Genomic DNA, 21,721 nt, shown 5'->3' with positions numbered 1-21,721 from the left:
CTTGAGTTGTGCTTCAAGAAGGGAATCTTTTTTGTATTTGCCAAGCTTGGGAGAGAAGGCAAAATATTTTGTTTAAGACCGAGCTGTATGATAATCTGTAATTTTGTAATGAAATGAAATGTGTGACCACTGCAACTGTAACTTTGGTGTCTTGTAAACCCTTGAGGGTTGGGCACTTTGTGTGCATGACACAAAAATAAAAGAAAATCAATCAGTCAAAACTATGCTATACTGGGGCAGTGGAAGTCTTACCGATTAGAGAAGTGGGCGGTCGCTGGTTCGAAGCCTCAGACCTGCTGGAAAAATGCGGGGAGGGAGGGAAAGTGAATGTGTGACAAGCAGCTGCTGTTCAGGAGCCCATGAGCAAGACACTGAGCCTCCATCTGCTGCAGTGGAGCTGCTCAGTGTCCAGCAGCAGAGGACTGTACTGTGGTTAAACTGGGCAGCTCCCAGTGGGAATGTCTACATCTGCATGAAAGTTAACAGGGTGCCACTGAAAAAGAGCAGAGTGCTAAGTCAGCTTTACCCGCATGAAACGCTATTTTAGTCTATTTTTATCCTCAGAGGTTTAGTGGAGCGAATTCACAGGTATACAGCGCAGACCAGGCTCTGTGGAGAGGGATTTACTGTACTTAACTAAATCCGTCGATCAGACAGCAGCCAATAAAATCATCTTATTTTATTGTGTGTGTTCAACTTAGCAACCCAGGTGGGCACTGAGTATTTTGATTGGACCGTGACCGACCGCAGGGCACGCTGACGGAACCACATTTGTCCAATCTGGGAATCCATCGTCTCTCAACTCCAACTCCATTCTCGCGTCTCAAGTTGCTAATCGGACTGTAAACAATGACCGGTGCACGGAAGAGGAAGTCTCGGCCCGGGATGTCCGCTGGCTACACCGGAAACCCCCAGAGTCTAATCGCCGTCAGACCGATAGACGATTGGTTCAGAGATTGATATTTTGTCCAATCAGGAGTCGTATAATAGCGACAGCTTTCCATTCTTTTGTGATTTTTCAGCGGTAGGTGTCCTGCCTTTGTTCTTTTTCCCGCTTGGCATTGAACTTTCTCCTCTCCTCGCTGCACAGAGTTTATCTTATCAGTTATGAAGCGACATCAAAGCACATTATTATTTGACTTTTTTTAATAAGCGGCGAGCTCGGCCTGATGACACTCACAGTCAAGAGGGGAGCCGAAGCTGCTCTTCTGAGAAGCGCCGTCAACAATGAAAATTTTTTATTATACCATTTCATATTGATATCAGTTGCTTTGAAACTAGACTTCGTTTATTATCCTTTTTACACATGGCTGCGGTGTGTGTGTGTGTGTGTGTGTGTGTGTATGAGCGCACGTGGGAGTCCCTGAGGAGTCACAGTATACCTTCTTCCCTACACACCACGGTTTATAGTGTATTTATTATTCTCTTTCTACATACTCTACACTCACTTTTCTCTCACTGTGTATTCCGGCAGCATGGCAGACAGGCTAGACTCTCACATTCCAGCTTCTACTCACTTCATTCATTCATAAAAAAAACGACTCCAGCATCCCGCAGCAGGGAGCGCGGCCTTCATGCTCCGATATGGATGGATTGATCTCTGTATTATTCATCCCGTGGCCCCGAGCTGCAGTTCCCACACAGAAGGGAGGAGACGATAGCAGAGTTACAGCTGGGGATGCTCGCCAGCTGTGATTAACGGTGGCGTGCCGAGCCTCCGTCTCCCTCAGGAGCTTTACGCCGCCCTGATGCTGTGCAGATCAGCTGACTGGAGCGTGGGGGTTTGAGTGGTTTGTTGTGGGGTTTGTAGGCGTTTCATTGTGTGGCGGGGCAGAACAGTTCAGCTGTACAACGCACATGATTAGTTGGGAGTTCATTTCTAGCAGTCCACCATTTGCTAGACAGATGAAATTGGTGTTTATGTGTTTGTGTCTGCATGAATGTGTATGTGCATTTGTGTGTATGCACAGTATGACTAAATTGAGTGTACATGCCTGGATTTGCGTCAAGAAATTCATTTTCTGAAATAATACATTTGCATTGCATATTGGCAAAATAAACATTTAATTTGTATCACTAAGATTTGTTTTGTTTTAAATCAGAATATACCATTACATAAATAAAGTAACAATCAGCAATATTTTCCATTTTGCTTCAGGCTGCGCACTTGTTTTCTGATCACAGGCCGCTCCATTTTTCTCACCCAGAATGCACTGGAAAGGGTCGCCCAGGCATAGGCTTCACCGAATCACCTACGAGAGCCCAGGGGGGGACAGTAGTCCCATTCAACAGATTGAATGTTGTTTAGCAGGCATGAACCCTCTTCATCTGTTCAGGCTCTGCTATTCTCTGGCTGGCTCTCTTCCATTTTTCTTCTTCTCTGCCCCTCTTGTGTGGTGCCAAATACGTGGAGAGTGATGAAAAAACACTTGAAATCTGATCTGAGTGTTCAGACTGAGCTGCTTTTTCAGAGATGTGACTTGAATTACATTTCAAACCACCTACAGATGTGGTTTAAATCTAAAAACATCAGACTCCATGTGGTTTTTTGTTGTTCAGACTTCAGAAAAAATATCCAACTTGTATCAGACATGCAAAAAAAATCGCCTGACTGAACATAGCCTATTACAGTGATTCTCAACCTTTTTCATATCAAGGACCCCTAATTTAGTCCACATTAGAGCCACAGACCCCCATTTGATGAGATGTTTGTCTATCAGACCCAAATCTGAGAATATTTTTATTGCTAGATATGATTTTGTCCAGAATCCCATGACTGTCTGTATTGCTGGTAGAGAGATAACAGAGAAACTATGATCAAAACAGTCATTCTTCTACATTCTCTAATTGTGTTAACTTCTTGTAAATGAAGTAATGGTGAAGTTTAACAGTTCATCAATTTGCTGGGGACCCCCTGGAACCCCCTCAAGGACCCCTGGTGGTCCCCGGACCCCACGTTGAGAACCACTGTCCTAATACAAGTGCACCTTACCTTGCTCCAAACCAACCGCTTACTGAGGCACAGGAGCTCTACAGTCCTGGAAAGGGAAAGAGGCATCAGAGTCTCAGAGACTAGTTGTTTTTTTTTATCTTGTCCCTTCATAATAAAATATGAGTGCTGTGATTGTTAAGTCTCTGTGGGTCTCCTATGGATTCCTGTTACCATGAACAAAGCCTAACTCTTCTCCTTCATCTCGCTCTCCCATCACCAGATCGAGACGCGGCGCTACAACGAGGGCAGCAACTCCACTTCCTGTGTCTTCATGGTGAACAAGCCATACGCCCTCACCTGCTCCGTGGTGGCCTTCTACATCCCGCTGGTCCTCATGGTGCTGGCCTACCAGAGGATCTACGTGACGGCGCGCGCCCACGCCCTGCAGATCAGCATGCTGCAGCGGGCGGGCGGGGCGGGGACCAGCGGGCCCGGCGCTTCGGTCGACTCCGCCGACCACCAGCGCAACCACCGCATGCGGACGGAAACCAAGGCGGCCAAGACGCTGTGCATCATCATGGGCTGCTTCTGCCTCTGCTGGGCGCCGTTCTTCGTCACCAACGTGGTGGACCCCTTCATAGGCTACACCGTGCCGGACAAGCTGTGGGCCGCCTGCCTGTGGTTGGGCTACATCAACTCCATGCTGAACCCCATCCTCTACGCCTTCCTCAACAAGTCCTTCCGCCGTGCCTTCCTCATCATCCTGTGCTGCGGGAGGAAGCGGTACCGCCGGCCGTCCATCCTGGGGCCCGGCGCCCCCTGCACAGCCACGCAGATCAACGGCTCCACGCATGTACTCAAGTAAGTTGCGTAAGTTGTTTCGGTCGTCGGGTGTGTTTCCACGTTACGAGGCGTGGAACTGAGCTAGTTAAGACAGGATGAGCCACTTTCGGGACATCTGTGACATCTGTGAGTGTGAGATGGGAAAAACAGACATGAAGAATTTCATTCCAAGACACTAGGGGAGAAAAAAAAGTCACAATGCATAATGTTCTCTGCTCAGAGTTTCAGAAAAACACAACATTACATTCTCGCAAATGTCATTATTTTGTAAGCAACTCTATGTAGATAACTGATAACTGCTATTCCATAATGAATCTTGTTTACTAGCAGGCAGTTATTTTACACCACCAGATGTATAGTTTTCCAAATTATAGAATGAAACTCTTCTCGTCTTATGTTGCTTTTTTGCCACATTTGTTTGGATTTTTTGTGTCAAAATGGTCGTAATGTGTTGCTTTGGGCTTAAAAGTAAGACAAGATGTGTAGCTGCAAACTATTTGCTGTAGCTAAACTGTTGTTTTAGCCAACAGTTCTCTCTCCAAGTCAATACACAGTATAATACAATATCATGGAGATACAGGAAATGCTCTTACCCTCGCAGCCTTTGCTATTCTCTACTAAAGCCATGACTTCTCTTCAATTTCCTCCTAATTTCAGTAAATGGAAGTTGTAGTAATAATGTCACAGTATGTGGTAGCATTATCCTGCATTAGTACTGCAGGCAGTTCTCTCTTGAATGCTATCCAATAGATCCAAATTAGACCTTAGTATTAGTATAAAAACTCTCAACCAACAAGTTACCAGACTATTCCTTGTACCCTCGAGAGATAAAACTAGATTTTTCCGAACAGTGACTCTTGGGGGAGGAGATAAAGTTGTTAAGCAAGCATGCAGCACAAAGTGGGACTGTCTATATTTTTACCAGCAAGTAGCAACAGAGTCTCTTGTGATAAAATGATTTGTTTTCAGGTGTATTGTTATCTCTTCTCAGTCCCTCTCTTCCTAATGCAAGATGTTGACATGAATCTACAGTCCCATTACTGTTGCTGTGTATGGAACACGCTTCACAGTGATAAGAGCTGGATGTCTTACATGCGCTCTGTAATAGATTAGAGCATGTTTCATCCTCATATTATTTCCATTCCCTGTCCCTTCCTTATCTGTATTGAATAATGATACTGCACCACAGGAGCTTTTTTCTCGTTTCTCATCTTCCGTTTATCCAGGGAAGGTTAAATGAACACACCTGCTGTTTTTCAGCTGCTTCACATTCATACAGTTCTACACATTAAACTGAATGAATGAATGAAGTAATCTATCTGTTGGCGAGCAGTTGCAACATCAGCAGAACTTGTCTCCTCTTCCCGAGTCTCTGGCACGGCCCCTTGTGCTACGGTGGCCCGTAGTCACATTTCTAAAATGTAGAGCAGTAAACTACCTAGCTAGAGCAGAGAACCAACACAATCTAGTGAAGAAGAAATATATCACCATGCAAAATACTGGAATAATAACACTGTTTCGTCAGCACCATAGCTCCTGCATCACATTGCTGGCTTGCCTGGGAAGGTAAGCAGGTTTGGCTGTGGTTAGTCCTTGGATGGGAGACCACCTGATGCTGGAAGTGGTGTTGGAGGACCAGTAGGAGGTGCTCTTCCCTCTGGTCTCATGAATAACATCCCCAATGCCCCAGGGCAGAGACAGGGACTCTGTCCTGTGAGTGAGCACCGTCCTTCGGATGAGACGTTAAACCGAGGTCCTGACTCTCTGGTCGATAAAGATCCCATCGGCACTCATCGCAAGAGTAGGGGTGTAACCCTGGTGCCCTGGCAAAATTCCCAAACAGGCCTTCCTTCCATCATGGCCACCTAATCATCCCTCGTTACCTAATTGGCTCTTTCAGTCCTCTACTCTCCACTGTGATAGCTGATGTGTGGTGAGCGTTCTGGCGCAAACTGGCTGCCGTGCATCACCCAGGTGGGTGCTACACATCGGTGGTGGATGAGTTGAGTCCCCCCCCCCCCCCATATGTGAAGCGCTTTGACTACCTAGAAAAGCGCTATATAAATGTAATCAATTATTATTATTATTTGCTTTTTTTGTCTTGAGAATGAGGTTTTCTAGTCTTTGTAGCTGAAATGTAGCCTGATATTCAGACTGAATGGCCATCTGGTTCCCACTCCATTTTTCCACTTGAGATTTCCTCCTCATTAGTCAATTTCTGACAGACAATTTGTTGGTTAAGGGGGTGATTTCAACAAATCCATTCTTCCAAACGCCAATGAAAAACCATTGCACAGCGGTTCAAACTTTAGTCCTGCCCGCAAAGGCTCTGATTGGCTCAATTGTTTCTCTGAGAGAGAACAAGCCGTTGACGAGGGAAACACCAGACTCTCTGAATGGCTCGACAAAATCTGAAGACTGGGCGGGACGAGATTCAGTCTGGAACCAGACTAGCTGAAATGTGTTGTGACGCAGGTCGCTCACTTGGAGCACCGTCCTCCATTGTTGAGCAGAAAATACAAATGGGAGATGGATATTTTTTTTTCCAAAACAGAGTTGTGGGTCAGAAAGTGAGTTTTGAAAGGCTGATATCTCAGCACCTGGCCTAGTAATCGTTGCCTCTTTGATTAACAATCATCAACTCTCAACCCCCCACAGATATATTATGGTCATTTTGTGCTATTGGGAAGTAAAAATCTCACTTATTGCCTCTTTAACACCTCAGAGCGCCCACATTGAGCTGCTGTTGGCCAATGAGCAGCTTCATTGGAGCATTTTATATAGATGTAGCCATTTAGATTCACATTAAGGTGTTTTGCATTTTGCATTCTGTCCATCTCCCTGGACCTCCTACCCATTTAAAGCACCTCTGCTCCTGTAGTTTGAGCATTTCATTATGATAATCCAATTCACAGTCTTCCCCATGTGGTGTGTACTTTGTATTTGTGATATCGCCCTGCTGTTGCTGTTTTCTGCTATTTTTTTTTTTTATGGGTGTTAATGAGATCTCTCAACTGTGATGGAGAGGAGATACATACAATAATTATATCATTCATATCAATACAGAGCACAGAGGGCCCTCTACCGCTGATCCAGGGAGTGTTTTACCATTCACTTTTAGCAAAGAGATTTTATAAAGCGTAGTGTCGTCACTGTGAGTTTTAAATCAACTGTATTTTTTCAGCAGTTAAAAACGGCCTGACCTTCTGAGTGATGAGCTGCAGATAACCTGAGTGTGTGGAGCTGCTCTGAAGCAGCTTTTATGAACAGCAATACTGCAGTATGTTAGATCTATTGTGCCTCTGCCTCCTCTGACCCTGGCTGCCTGTAATGCTGGTGACCGAGGAATTTAATGTTATTGTACTCTTGCCCTCATTTTAAGTCACTAAGAGCATCAGCTGAATGCCCAACAGCAGGACCACTGTACTCCGCTGAAGACCATTGTCCACTTTGCATAAGAGCCATAAGAGCCGTACATAAAATTTTTCCACTGTCTCTCTGGACGTCCCTGACATTTCTGGGCATCAGAGCGGTGCGGTTACATCACTGCAGAAATATATATGGGATGAAGTCCACTTTGCCAAAGGCCATTACTCATCCAGGCCATCGCTGCAGATAAAAATACCAAATACCTTGGCTGAACACAGCAGAAAAAAGTTAGATTCATTGATTAAATACTAGAGCCAAGCTACGTATCTTTACTTTGTTTTTATTTATTTAACTTTTATATAACTAGGTAGTCACATCTAGATTAAAAATCTCCTTTTTAAGGGAAACCAGGCCATAAAAGCATTTTCAGTTAAAAAATGGTAATAAATATGTTTTTTATAAGTGTCGCTCCATAGCACAAAATGACTATATTACATCTGTAGGGGATTGATCGCATTGTTCACAATTTTCTATGAACATATCAATAAAAAATATACCAATAAATAAGTCTATGAGTGGACAGGGCAGACCAATCAATCCAAGCATGCAAGACACAATGTAAGATGCAAAAACAGACCTCCAAACCTTAAAGACTTCGTCATACACAGAGACACTGCTGAGAAGAGGAAGTTATTAATGAGTCAATTAGTATGATTTGACATTCGACAACATGGCATTCCCTTCCTTTCTAATGGATATTGCACCATACAGGAGCTACAGATGGAGCCGTTGCAGAAGCTCCAGTTTTACCACATGCTTACTGAATCACTGCTGAATTATTTGGCTCCACCCCCGAGAGGAATTGTTTGGAAACTCTGTTCAGCTGTTGGAAAAGGAATGATCCAGTAACTAGTTCGCTGAGAGCCACTAGAGTTTCGTGTTGCAATATACGCATAAGACACATAAGTGTATTGACTTGACTTTACTGTGACGCATTCAAGAATCTTTTCTGAAGTATTAACGCAACATAGATGCATTTTTCAATGGCTACCACTGTTTGCTGTTTTATTTATTTAGCTTGTGGTACATGAAGCGTCATCCTCCTCCACAGTGACGTCTCAGCTGCTTGGAGACTTGTAGCTGAACACCAGAAGCAATTTGTCAGAGTGATCTGACCCTGTCTGGAAGGCCATATGGGATGAGGTCCAACTATCTGAAATATAGAGGCAACAAATGCACCATTTCCATTCAAGACGATGTTGACATCTCGACACTGAAGCCCTTAGTGGTTAATGACCATTTTGCCAAATATAGAAATAGTAAATGTAACATTTTCATGTGCACTCTGACATTTCTAGACCATTACGAAACCTCCAGAGAGTTGATGGGAAGATGGTAAGCAAGCCATTAGTGTGATTCTTCCCATATGGAAGTCCTCTATATACTGTTGTAAAATATCACATTTACTGTTTGCATTTGACAACTTGACTAGTGCAGTGCCCGTTCAAAACATGCCTGTTCGGAACGGGCCGATAGCTTGGCCTGCTTTCTCGAGAACCGCTCATCCAAACAGCTTCACACTCGACACTGAGCTTCCAGTCGCTTGCTTTGAGCCCCGCTGCTGCACAGAGCGCTGTTCGCTTGTTTATTCAAAGTTTATTAATATTGAATGTGTCTCGTGTCCAATCCCACACTGCATGTCCTTGGGTCCCCAGCAATACACTCGATATGCGAAAGACACAGACAGAGATTCCTTGCTTTATACTGTAGTATGATGTTGACCAAATGGCATCATTGGTGGTTGATGTTCATGTTGTCAGATGGCCATATTGGTAGACGATGTACAGATTGAAGAAAATTCAAGTTCACTTCTCTTTTAGTTTTGTGCTTTACTGATTCAGTCATGTAGCCGAAAACGTTTGGAATCAGTAAAGCGAAGAGAGAAGAGTGTGCGACTTGAATTTTCTTCATCGTGGACATCGTTTTTACAAAAGCCTCATGTCCGCACCTCGCTGTGTGCGCGTTCTTCCTATTGAAGTTTAGACAACATCCAGTTACCAAATAACAGTATAGTTGGTTGATAGTTGGTTATCGCACATACTGTACCAAAATGTGTTGGAAACAAGCGGGACCAGCGTAGATCTGATGTCTTTTGTTGTTTTTCTCTTGTTGTTACTCTGCTTACGCTTGTCTTTTCCACATCGCTGTGAGTTCATATTGGTAATTGATATGGATATGAACAAGATATGAACAAAGTCATCAAAAAAAATCAGATATGAGCAGCAATTCAGACCTGAGCATGAAAGCCTCCGGTGTGAACAAAGCCTCAGAGACTTACAGGAAGACATCTATTGGAGATACTTAATCAATAGCTCCTACTGGGTGACAGCCACTTTGCCAAAATTAGTTACTATACAATACATGTAATAGATCCTTCTATACAATGGAAGTCAATACTGCAGTAGCCATCAGAGGGTTTCCCTGCATAGTGACAGAGATTTCTTGCAGGAAGATATCTAATAGAGTAATTTGAGTATTTTGTCATTTTTCGAGTATTGTGTAGTTTGTGCAAGACATAAATTATACACTACACATTTCCCTCTACACTCTCTCGCTACACCTCATAGCGCAGTACTGATGGAAACTCCACAGTACATGGCTCCGCCCTACACACACTCACGACACACTGACTTCAGAGATTTGTGGGAGAGAACTGGAAGACATCCGTTAGTGTGTTTCCTTTTCCCAGGAGATCTGGAAACCGGAGAGGCGGACAATTCAACAGCTCAATGAGATGCTGTTCTCGCTCCTCCCTGTTGATACAGTAGCTGTACACGGACACACACACACACACACACTCGTACACACACCTAGCAAGTTTGTATTACAAAACCTTGGATATTGAGGGTTGGTGTAGCTCCTGTGTAGCTCAGTGTTACCCCCTTTCCACCAACAGGAACCTAGTGCTGGTGCTGGTGCCGGTTCACAGTTCGTTCAACTTGCGAACCTTCTAAGAACCAGTTTGCTTTTCCACGGGCTAGAGCTGGCTAGAGAGCCACGTCATTACATCTGTATATGTCTGTATACGTCTCCACTTTCCCAGCAACACTAGCACCAACTTCAAGCACAACAACCAAAATGGTTGGACCACAATGCAAGGAGACAGTTTGTCTCCTCCACACACCACTGCTGCTTAAATTTCACGTCCACGTCCATGTCCATGAAGCTCTGGTTTTTTATGGCAGTCTTCTTGGTCTTGTTGGTTTTGGTTGGTCACAATAATCCCGCTCCCAGCCCCTGAAGTGGTAAGTGGTTCTTTATTCTAGACCAGCAAAATGTCGGTGCCACTCTGGAACCAGTTTTCCTGGCCGAGAGCCGGTTCTTTGGCTGTCGAAATGCGAAGAACCGGTTCGAGATTAGGCACCGGCTCCGAACCGGCCCTCGAACTACCTTGGTCGAAAAGGGGTCTGTGTGGAACAATGCAGTAACACTGCCAGGGTTAGGGGTTCAATTCCCACTGGGGCAGCCATGCTAAAAGTATCTGCACCCATGGTGCTGTAAGACACTTTGGAAAAAAATGTCTACCAAATGACAAATGAGGATAGTGAGGATCATACACACACACACACACACACACACACTCACACACTCACACACAAACAAAGGCATGCATACACACACATGCGGGATACACACATGCATGCACGTACATACATGCAGATGCAGGCATTCATGAAGACAGGATGGCACTGTACACAACGAGCCAGACATACACACTTTTGTATGCACACATATACAAAGACATACACGCAGATGGCCAGATGCGCACACACACACACATACACACACACACACACACACACACACAAGCACACCCACTGCACGCGCCAAGTGACAATGAAAGTGATATATCACTCTGTCCAGGTGGATGGAAAGTGATGTGTGATTTATGAGTCTGCTCTTCCCTCTGCCTCTCGTTTTTATGATGTAAAAAGCACATTTTCTGCCTGAAGGAGTCACATTTTAACTGTCCCATGGCACAAAGTGATGATGATCTGTGGGCTTGATAGGGCTGTTCATCAATACCGATGACTCAAGGATCACTTGGCCAGCTGCTGAGATTTCTGACTTTCAAAACTCACTTTTTCCATCCCGTACTCCCAGCTTCAAACCCAATGGAGTTTCGAGACACTAGAGACCTGTGTAGGAGGAGATAAGTTCTATTCAAGCAGTTCGATGTTGTTGTGATTCCTACTGGTCTCTGATAGAGGCCCATAAAAGTCATTACCTAATCCTTTTTTAAAATGTAGATGTGTAAAGAGCGTGAGTACATATAACACCTGAATGGCGGGATAAGTTCAGCTGTGGCCGAAGAGTTTTACATACACTGCCTGTCTAAAGTTTGGGGATCCCATCCCTAAATTTTCAAAGTACTATTTGATTTTCTCTGTTATTTTTCAATGAAGAAGTAAGGAAAAAAATACCTGCAATGCTTTTGTTGACATAAAACAGCTATTTACTAATACTTATTAATACTTATTATACGTACTATTTATTCAACACTCAGCTTCATGTTCATCAAAGTGTTTTTCATAGCAGAGCGTCTGAGGAACACCTGGAAAAACTCATTGTGAGAAGCAGTTCCAGCTGTAAAGGAGGTTTTGATGAACATATAGTTTAATTGTTTTAGTGTGATTTTTTTCCCTAAAACTAAATCAAGTTAGTCTTTAATGGGGTTAAGTTATTGCAAATCGACAAATAAAAACATGCTTATTTATTAAACATTTTCAAAAGCTGGGCGTCCCAAAACTTTTGATGGGCAGAGTAGGTGAGGGCAAAATTAGAGCAAGTAGAGGAGGAAGATATGGGAGAAAGGTTGTGATTGAAGGGAAGAGAAAGATGTGAAGTAACTGAAGAGTTTTCATCCTACTACTGAACACAGTAACTCAGGTGTCCTGTCATCAGTGGTGGAAAGTAACTAAGTACATTTACTCAAGTACTGTACTTAAGTACAATTTTGAGGTACTTGTACTTTTCTTGAGTATTTCCATTTCATGCTACTTTGTACTTATACTCCACTACATTTTAGAGGGAAATATTGTACTTTTTCCATTACATTTATTTCACAGCTATAGTTACTAGTTACTTTTCAGATCAATATTTTATATTTAAAACATTTGATCATCTTTATAAAATAACTATAAAATAGCATTGTTATAGATTAGACTACCCAAAAGTATAGCTAAATTGTTAAGATTAGCTTCACATTGACGACTTTAAAATGCTGCTTACATGTACATGTATGTCAATAAATCAGTATTAATATTCCAATAATGTATGAAAAATATAACTCTAAATGGGGACAGTTTGCATAATGAGTATGTTTACTTTGATACTCTAAGTACATTTTGCTGCCAATACTTATGTACTTTTACTTAAGTAAGATTTTGAATGCAGGACTTTTACTTGTAATGGAGTATCTTTACATTGTTGTATTGCTACTTTTACTTAAGTAAAAGATCTCAGTACTTCTTCCACCACTGCCTGTCATGTATTTAGTGTTGAGTGAGTTTCATGACTTTGGCTGCTTAACTCTTGTTAAACCCCCATTGTATACCATCAGAAATACCCGGGTGTCAATTAGAAACTACACACTCTTTTCTTCATTCTTGAAAACTTTTTGCAGATATGTGTGTGTATGTTTTCGCCTGACAACAGTGATGTAATAATGGTATAAACTGAGCGTATAATGAAACTACAGATTGGTGAGTGATATTTTCAATTAGTTTCAGACAGGCCCTTAATGAAATGGCATGCCCCGCCGTGCATGTCGCACACACTCATAAAGCTCTAAAAATATGACCTAATCCCTGCATCACAGATGAAGGATTTATTCTGTGAATTATGCGCGAAGGCTGCCAAGGTTTTCTAATAACTGGATACGTTATGCGTGACTCATTGGCGACATTTATCTGCCGCCGCCTCTGGAATACGGTAGGACACGGCAGATGCACAGATACACAGAGTTTCCCAATCAGGAAGAAGTTTTGTCTCATCAAACACTCGCTCCCTCTGCGGCGCGTTCAGGCGGGAGACTTGAGACGTTCTGAATGTTTTTAGCAGTTCGGTTTGAAGGACCGTTAAAAACAGGAAATGAATTTGGCCGTGAGCCCTGCTCTCTGTTCAGCTTAATATGGTAAACAGTCATGGTTGGCACAGTGGAGTCGTTTTCATGATTAGTTTTTTTCTCAACTTAAGATGAATGAGTTCTTGCCATTTCCTCCTTTCAGCTGGTAGACTCTGAGTCTTAAAAAGTCTTGAATTCTTAAAGTGATAATCTGTGAGATCTTCGTTTTTTTTTTGGTTTTTTTTTCTTAGTCTCCATCTTTGTCCCTCAGCCTCACCGTGGTGTTTCTGCACTGCACTTCCCATAGATCACCTGTCAATCAAACAGTGTGGGCGGAGCCTGAATTTTCTATTGATGCAGTTTGAGTTTCTCTTTTATAAATAAATAAATATACATAAAATGCATCACTTCCTGTGTGGCAGACAGTAGCAAAACATATAAATATAAATAAACATTTATTTATATGAAAATATTCCAGATTAGTACTTTAACAAGTAAGTAAGTAAAGTTTTCTTCCAAAAAAGTTTTTTTCAAAGCAAAAAAAATGACCTTTCACTTTGTTAAGATAGAACAAATATTATAAATAATTTACCTCTGAAGTAACTGTGAACTCTAAGTACTCATAGCACACATTTCATCCTGTTTCGCATATTAAACACACACGCACACACACACACACACACACACACACTCACACTCATTACCGCTCTCTTGCTTTCAGTACATCAGGGATATTTAAATTAACATAATTTATATTTGTAAATAAACTGAACCTGAAACCCTGAAACCATTCACTCTTACTGTGTATTCCAGTTCTAGGTGGCTAATGTTTTAGACGTGAAGCATTTTGAATATTTCCAGCGTATTGGAAAAAAACGGCAGTGTTGATAGAAGCGGAGAAACGTTGCCTTGTCTCCTAATTGAAGACCGATGTACTGACTGTTTCCAATCTGTGGACCTCCTCTGCCTCTCCTTCCCTCCACCTCCATCATATAAACAGGCTGCAGCCACAATACCTCCAGACTGGAAGGTAGAAACAGCCAGGAATGCACAAAGGTTTTTTTTTGTATTCGTAGACCAATACCAGACAAGATGAGATGAACTTTAGTGACCCCCGACGAGAAATTGAGTCAATACAGCATCATAGAACAGAGGTGCAGGTTGTAGAACAAAGAGTAAAAAATAAAGGATACTATAGGATTTTTGTTAAACTACTCCAGAGATGTGGACTCGAGTCATTGAGACTTGGACTCGAGTCGACTCAAGTCACTGTTTTGATGACTTGCAACTTGACTTGACAGAAAATAAAAATGACTTGAGACTCGACTTGGACTTGGAAGTTAAAGACTTGTGACTTAACTTGACTTGAGACATGATGACTCGAATGACTTGTTTGTGTTCATTTTATGTTTTCATTTTATGTTTTCATTGTCAATGTTCACATCACAAGTGTCTGTAGTGTGTAACGTTACCCGGTATGCGAGCGCACGCTGGGAATGGCATTGTCGTGATTGGATGACTAACCTGTCAGTCAAGCTCCTCGCCACCTGACGTTTTTTTCAACGAGAAGCACTTGTTAGTCGGTACACCCTCCCGCTCTAGACTATTTCGTATTTCTGGTGGTTACACACACACAGTATGATCAGATCTTTATACGGTCTATGGATCAGATCAGATCATCATCATCATGGCGGCCGCGACTGTGCCAAGAGTCGTCACTTTTGGATTCAAAAATTTCACATGTGAAGGAAAAAGGCGAATGGCTAAATGCAAGACCTGCTCATCAAAGACTTCTGACAGCCAGACTACAACATCAAACTTTGTTCGTCATTTGAAGACTCATTCGGATCAGTAAGTGTCTGTGAGGGCTGATGTTAGCTAACGTTAGCCAGATACAATCTGTTCTCTCACAGCTCCGTAGCTTGCTAACGTTAAAAAAAAAGTGACTTGACTTGGGACTTGACTTGCCTTAACTAAGGACTCAACTCGACTTGACTTGACATAACCTGTGACTTGACTTGACTGAAAAAATGACTTGGGACTTGCTTGAGACTTGGACCAAATGACTTGAGTCACATGTCTGACCTACTCCTCCTCCTACTACTAATGAAAATAATAAGGTACAGCCGCTGATGAAAAGATACAGTGTTGTACCTCTTTTTTTCTGAGAACGTTAGGAGAATGTGGGAAGAAAATGGGTCATATTATTTTTAAATTCAAGTCAGGGTATGAGTACTAATTTGGGATCCCTGGCCGAGCTCCACGGACCCTAATTAAGATCAGACAGGCAGCAGCAATCTGAGATTAGCACTTCTGAGAGACATAATGCGGACTTGATGCACTGGTTTCAGACGACACGCAAAGACAAGCTGGATGAATCTGTCTCTGGGGTGAAGGACGCATCGATCCAGACACTGATGCCGGTTAGAATTGATCCTTAATTGGCAAGTAGAGCTACAGGCATTTCCACCCCAGAGTCCCAATCACCCTTAACTTGTTTAAACTTTATTTATGCAGGAAGTGTTTTTCAGCACCGCCCTGTTTCCCATTCATACAGCTGCACACACCAAAGTTATTATAGTTTTTGCATTTTTTGTTTTTATTTTTATTTCGTTTTGACTTTTTGTTTTCAATTTCAGTTTAGTTTTAATTAGTTTTTAAAGCGGGTTTGCTAGTTTAGTTTAGTTTTTATTTTTTTGAAAATGCTTAGTTTTAGTTTAGTTTTTATTAGTTTCAGTGTTAGTTTTAGTCTTTGTTTGTAATATGGGGTATTTGCCAGGGGCGAGATTCAAAAATTCAAAATACTAGGCTTATGTATGAAATAAATTGACAAAGATGAAAACTAAAGACATTTTCTACAAATTTACAAATTTACAAATTTAGTTTATTTTAGTTAGTTTTGTAAACACACAATACAGTTTCAGTTAGTTATCGTTTTTTTGTAAAGCCTTGTTACGTTATTTCGTTAGTTTTCGTTAACGATAATAACCTTGGCACACTCTCCCCACCTGGGAGCTGTTAATCCCTCTAAACTCTTCATCATGGCTTGAACGGAGCAGCTGGGGTTGAGGTGCCTTGCTCAAGGGCACTAAGGGGGTGGGGTGGGGTGGCAATTGTGGAAGGAGGGGAGAGCGTTCCTCGTTCACCCAGCCTTGTCCAGATTTTACCAGGTTTTAACAGGCGGTCTGATGGGGTTCAACTGGCAATTTCATGAGGACAAGCCCACTTCTCTAACCTTTAGCCCACCGCCGATTACAGGAAGGAAAAAGATTATGTAGATTGGAGGATGGAGGAGGCGGGGGGAATTCAGCAAATGGGTAAAGGGGTGGGTGGGTGGGGGTGTCGCGGCTGTGTAATGGCTTTTAAAATGTCACAGGTATGTCAGCTCGGCCCGAGACAGATTATTTAACTCGGTACAATAAAAGGTGCAGGAGTGAGACTCGAGGCAGGATTAACACGTGTCAGAGTCTCTGAGTGTGATCGAATTCAGGCCCTCGGTGTGTGCCGGCTTTGTACTGTAAAACACTCTCAATGTCTGAGGAAATGACGGCTGACAATTCATAATTCATATTATTAATTCATATTCATTCCTCTACAACTGGAGCAGATCGCTCTCACCCACACAGGACAGTGATGTCAGCGGCAGGGCAGGAAATTACAAAAGACAACTGATGTGTAACGAAGTAAGAAGAGAGATTTGTAGGGGTGAGGTGTGTGTGTGTGTGTGTGTGTGTGTGTGTGTGTGTGTGTGTGTGTGTGTGTGTGTGTGTGAGAGAGAATGTGGGGACATGTATGTGTGCATATGCAAGTGTATGTTTCTCTGTGTTTGTATTCCTGTGTGCATTTATGTGAGCTTTTGTGTTTGCATATGTGTAGTGTGTGTGTGTGTGTGTATACCTAAATGTGTGTGTACATGCTTGCCTACGCACTCGTGTATATGTCACTCAATTTACCCGACACTCACAGCGCTGGAGCATTCTGGGAAACGGTTGCAGCTACAGAACGTTCAAGAGCTCCATCCCAATTTCCACAGATTGATTGGAATTTGTTCCTTGTTTGACCCTCCGAGGCCACCGTTACTGAGCTAATCACCGGCTGTGGAAAGGTTGGATATCTCTCCCCGGGGGGAAAAGGTCGTATTACTCGACGCCTTCTCCTCCCACAATTGATGATGAGGTCTATTATTGTTGTTTTTTTTTTACCTCCGTGCCGCTGGAGTCTGGCTACAAAATGAGATATATGAGAGTTGAGATGCTGAACTTCATGTAGTAATGTAGTTTTAGTTCCATGCAAATCTCCAATCTCTCTAATTTGTACAGTAAAAATTACAGATGATGTCTTAGGGCTGGGCGATACAGTTGAAATCAATATCACCATAATCATAATTTTTTTTTCCAATATCGATATATATCACGATATGTCTCAGGATGCAAAATCACATAAAATAATTGTTATAATTATGTTATAATTATAGTTATAGTTATTATTAATAATTATGTCCCATTTAACCGAATGGTAATGTTAGGTGTCAAACAAAGCTGAAATTTTCAAATATTCCTTTAAAAGCATTTCATACCTCATTTTGTCAGAGTTTTTAAATAAAATGTTCTTGTTATCATCAGTTTAGACAGCCGAATTGTGTGTCATGATATCCCAAAAATCATCAAATCGTCATGATACGATTCCTCTGAAAGACGATAAACGATAATATTGAATTATCGCCCAGCTCTAAGATGTCTCCTCATAATACTAATCCCGTACAAATCAAACTCAGCTGGAATTTGTTTTTGTTGTGCAATTTCTCTTTCTTATTCCTCTTCTTCTTCTTCTTCTGGACGTGCGATTTCTATTTCCCTCCTGTCATGAAACACGGAGGCAGTAGTTGAATCTAAAGAGGAAGAGCTGAATGCACTTTGGATAAAAACATCCACCACATGCTATAATGTAAAAGGCTCTTTGAGAGAGGCAGAGGATGTGGAGCTTGGCTCATTAAAAACATGATTATTACATTGTGACGCGCTACGAAACATAACAAAATATAAAACGTATTGCAGAATTTATTGAACAAGTTGTTTCACACATTCGTTGTATTAAATGGTGGATTTCAGCTCGACTGCAGTGGAAACCAGACTGAAAAACAACATAAACAAACCAGGAAGGAATATAACTATAATATAACGTCGGTGAATAAAAAATACTCACCGACGTTCCCATCTAGCCGTTTTCCGACCTTATGTCGGTGAATAAATATTCTCTGCATCGGAGTTGTGTGCGGCTTCTTTTTTTTCTGTTTATTTTCACACAGCCGGCACTTCACCAATCCAGCTGTGTGGTTTCCTTCACGTTTTGGATTCTCACTAGCTGACATTAACAAAAAACATGTTACAATAAGCCATGTACCGTATAACCTGCAGCTAGAGATAAATACCTTCCTGAACAACAGACCGCAATGTTAATGTTAGCGTTAACAAGCTCAAATTAGCATAACAAAACGTGCACTTATAATTAAGCCTTACTTATGCAAAAGTCATGAAATTTTACACCGGGGTCACTATGGAAACCGTGAAATATGGTTTTAACTCTAAACCCAGCATTTCACTTTCTATAGCATAAGGCTGACACTTGTGTTTCACTTTCATAAACACTTTATGTAAGCAAGGATGTGGACAGTCAAGGATGCACACACACACACACACACACACACACACACACATACACACACATCCCTCTCTCTATTTTTGAACACACCTTGACCTTTGCCTCAACAGCCATGCCTGTGTGATTGCATCCACAGGATCTATACATCTTAAATGTGACCCGTCCACACAGCATCGCCCATCAATTTCACTCCCAGCCTCAGATAACCTGAGCCGAGCCGCTCTCCCACACTGACACTGAAAAGCACTAAATGATCGATTTATGTTTCTGAGTGTAATCCGCCCGGAGTAGTCTGCAGGAAAAAAAAGTGTTTTTGACATACCCACAATGCAACACTTTACCTTGATTGACACACACACTTCCACCTACACAAACCTGCCACAAATATCATAATCACAAAGTAATAATCTGTGACATTTTCATTTATATAACCCATATAAAATCCAAGCCCCGCCCCAACACTGTTTGATTGACAGGTGATCTCTGGAAAATGCAGTGCGGAAACGCCACAGCAAAGATGGAGACTAAATTGAAGAAGATTAGGATCTGGATGATTACAATTTCAGTGATCACACACACACACACACACACACACACACACACACACACACACATACACACACAGTGGTGGAAGAAGTACTCTGATCCTTTACTTAAGTAAAAGTACCAATACAGCAATGTAAAAATACTCCATTACAAGTAAAAGTCCTGCATGAAAAATCCTACTTAAGTAAAAGTACATAAGTATTAGCAGCAAAATGTAGTTAAAGTATTAAGGTAAAAGTAGTGGTTTGGTCCCTCTGACTGATATTTTATTATATATGACATCATTAGATTATTAATACTGAAGCATCAGTGTGTAAGCAGCATGTTACTGTTGGAGCTGCTGGAGGTGGAGCTAGTTTGAACTACTTTATATACAGTTAGCTGGTTTAGGCCAGTGGTTCCCAACCTAGGGGTCGGGCCCCTCCAAAGGGTCACCAGATAAATCTGAGGGGTCGTGAGATGATTAATGGGAGAGGAAAGAAGAAAAAACAAAGTTCTGATACACAAATCTGTTTTCAGTTTTTGGACTTTTTCTCTAATCTTTGATTTTTGCTGAAATATTGGATCATTTGAACATTTATTGAAATGAAACCATGTGAGGTTTAGAGGGAAAAATCTCTATTTGGTGGAGCTGTTAACAACTCATAGACATCTGAAATGTGACCCGACTACACACTGCTTTTTGTAAGACGTCAAAAGCCAAAAAGGTTGGAAATCACTGGTTTCATCTTTAACAATGTGTTGTATTTTAAAAGCTTGTTATATTATCCATTGTGTCAAATCTCCATCTGAAAAGTAACTAAAGCTGTCAAATAAATGTAGTGGAGTAGAAAGTACAATATTTCCCTCTGAAATGTAGTGGAGTGGAAGTATAAAGTAGCATCAAATGGAAATACTCAAGTAAAGTACAAGTATCTCAAAATTGTACTTAAGTACAGTACTTGAGTAAATGTACTTAGTTACTTTCCACCACTGTACACACACACACACACACACACACAGACCAGCAGGCAGTTACACAGAGGCTTACTGTAAATCATGCTGTATTTTCTGAATGAACAAAGCTGTTGAGCATTAAGCCTGAGGAGAAGCCTGAAGCCTGAAGCTGCTGTTCACTTAATACAGAGGCTGAATATGATGTATCAGTCCATTAACACTGGCCAAGCAAAGCATGACCCATAATACTGCTATCCTCCAAAGCATATTAACGAGCTCCATTACACACACACACACACACACACACACACACACACACACACACACACACGCACACACACACACCTTAGGCCCACTGAGTGTTTATAGTCTCATCGGAGCCATATATCTGAAAGCTGTCAGGTGCTGAGAGAACAAACTGTATTCAAGAAGCAATTATTCACTGCCGGACAAACAGAGGAGAGGAGAGGACAGGAAAGGAAGGAGGAGAGGGGAGTAGGAGAGAAAGAAGGAGGAGAGAAGAAGAGAGGAGAGGAAATGGGAGGAGAGGAGACAAAAGGCGGTGAGGAGAGAGGAGAAAAGAGGAGGGGAAAGGAGAAAGGAGAGGATGAGAGGAGGGGAGAGGAGAAAAGAGGGGAGGAAAGGAGGGGAAAAGAGGAGAAAAGGGAGGGGAAACGAGAGGGAGGAAGGAGAGAAGAGAAAAGAGGAGGGTAGAAGAAAGAGGAGAAGGGAGAAGGAAAGAAGAGGTGAGAGGGAGGGAGAGAGGATGGGAGGGGAAAAGAGGAAAGGATAGAAAATGAGTGGAAGGGAGAGGAGAAAAGGGGAGTGAAATGTAAAAGGAGGGGAGAGGAGAAGAGGCGAAAAGAGGGGAGGGGAGGAGAGAAAAGGAGGTGAGGGGCCAGGACAAGACAGAGAAGGGGGAGGAGAAGAGGAGAGGAGAAAAGAGGAGGTGATAGAGGGGAAGAGAAGAGGAAAGAAGGAGGGGAGAGGAGAAAAGAGGAGAGGAAAGGAGGGGAGAGGAGAAAAGCATAAGGTGGAGGAAAGGAGCTGAGGAGAGGGGAGGTGATGAAGGGGAGAAGAGCAGCGAGGAGAAGAAAGGTGAAGAGGAGAAAAGAGGGAAGGGTAAAGGAAAGAAAAGGAGAGGAGAAAAGAGGAGAGAGGAGAGGAGATGAGGTAAAAGGATCGAAAGAAAGAAAGAGAGAAGAAAGGAGGAGGAGACAGGGCAAGAGAGGAGGACAGAGGTGAGGATAGGAGGGGAGAAGAAAGATAAGAAAGAGGAGAAGAGAGGGGCAAGGGAAGGAGAGGCAAGA

General features: G+C 42.3%; 1 protein-coding gene across 1 annotated transcript in view; it reads left to right on the top strand.

Moving 5' to 3' along the window:
- The first annotated feature begins 849 nt into the window (after positions 1-849).
- The window catches only part of LOC139662489 (5-hydroxytryptamine receptor 4-like), a 31,703-nt gene continuing 10,831 nt past the window's right edge, over positions 850-21,721 (top strand). The window contains exons 1-2 of the mRNA XM_071541180.1: positions 850-927; positions 3,213-3,793. Coding sequence (XP_071397281.1) covers positions 850-927; positions 3,213-3,793 — 659 coding nt within the window. The remainder of the gene's footprint in view (positions 928-3,212; positions 3,794-21,721) is intronic.

This window comes from Centroberyx affinis, unplaced genomic scaffold (assembly GCF_046629955.1).
Source record: "Centroberyx affinis isolate AG114_WGS23_722 - 3 ecotype Tasmania unplaced genomic scaffold, CSIRO-AGI_Caff_v1 ptg003812l_1, whole genome shotgun sequence".
In the NCBI taxonomy this organism is placed as follows: domain Eukaryota; kingdom Metazoa; phylum Chordata; class Actinopteri; order Beryciformes; family Berycidae; genus Centroberyx; species Centroberyx affinis.
This window is presented reverse-complemented; position numbering and strand designations above follow the sequence as displayed.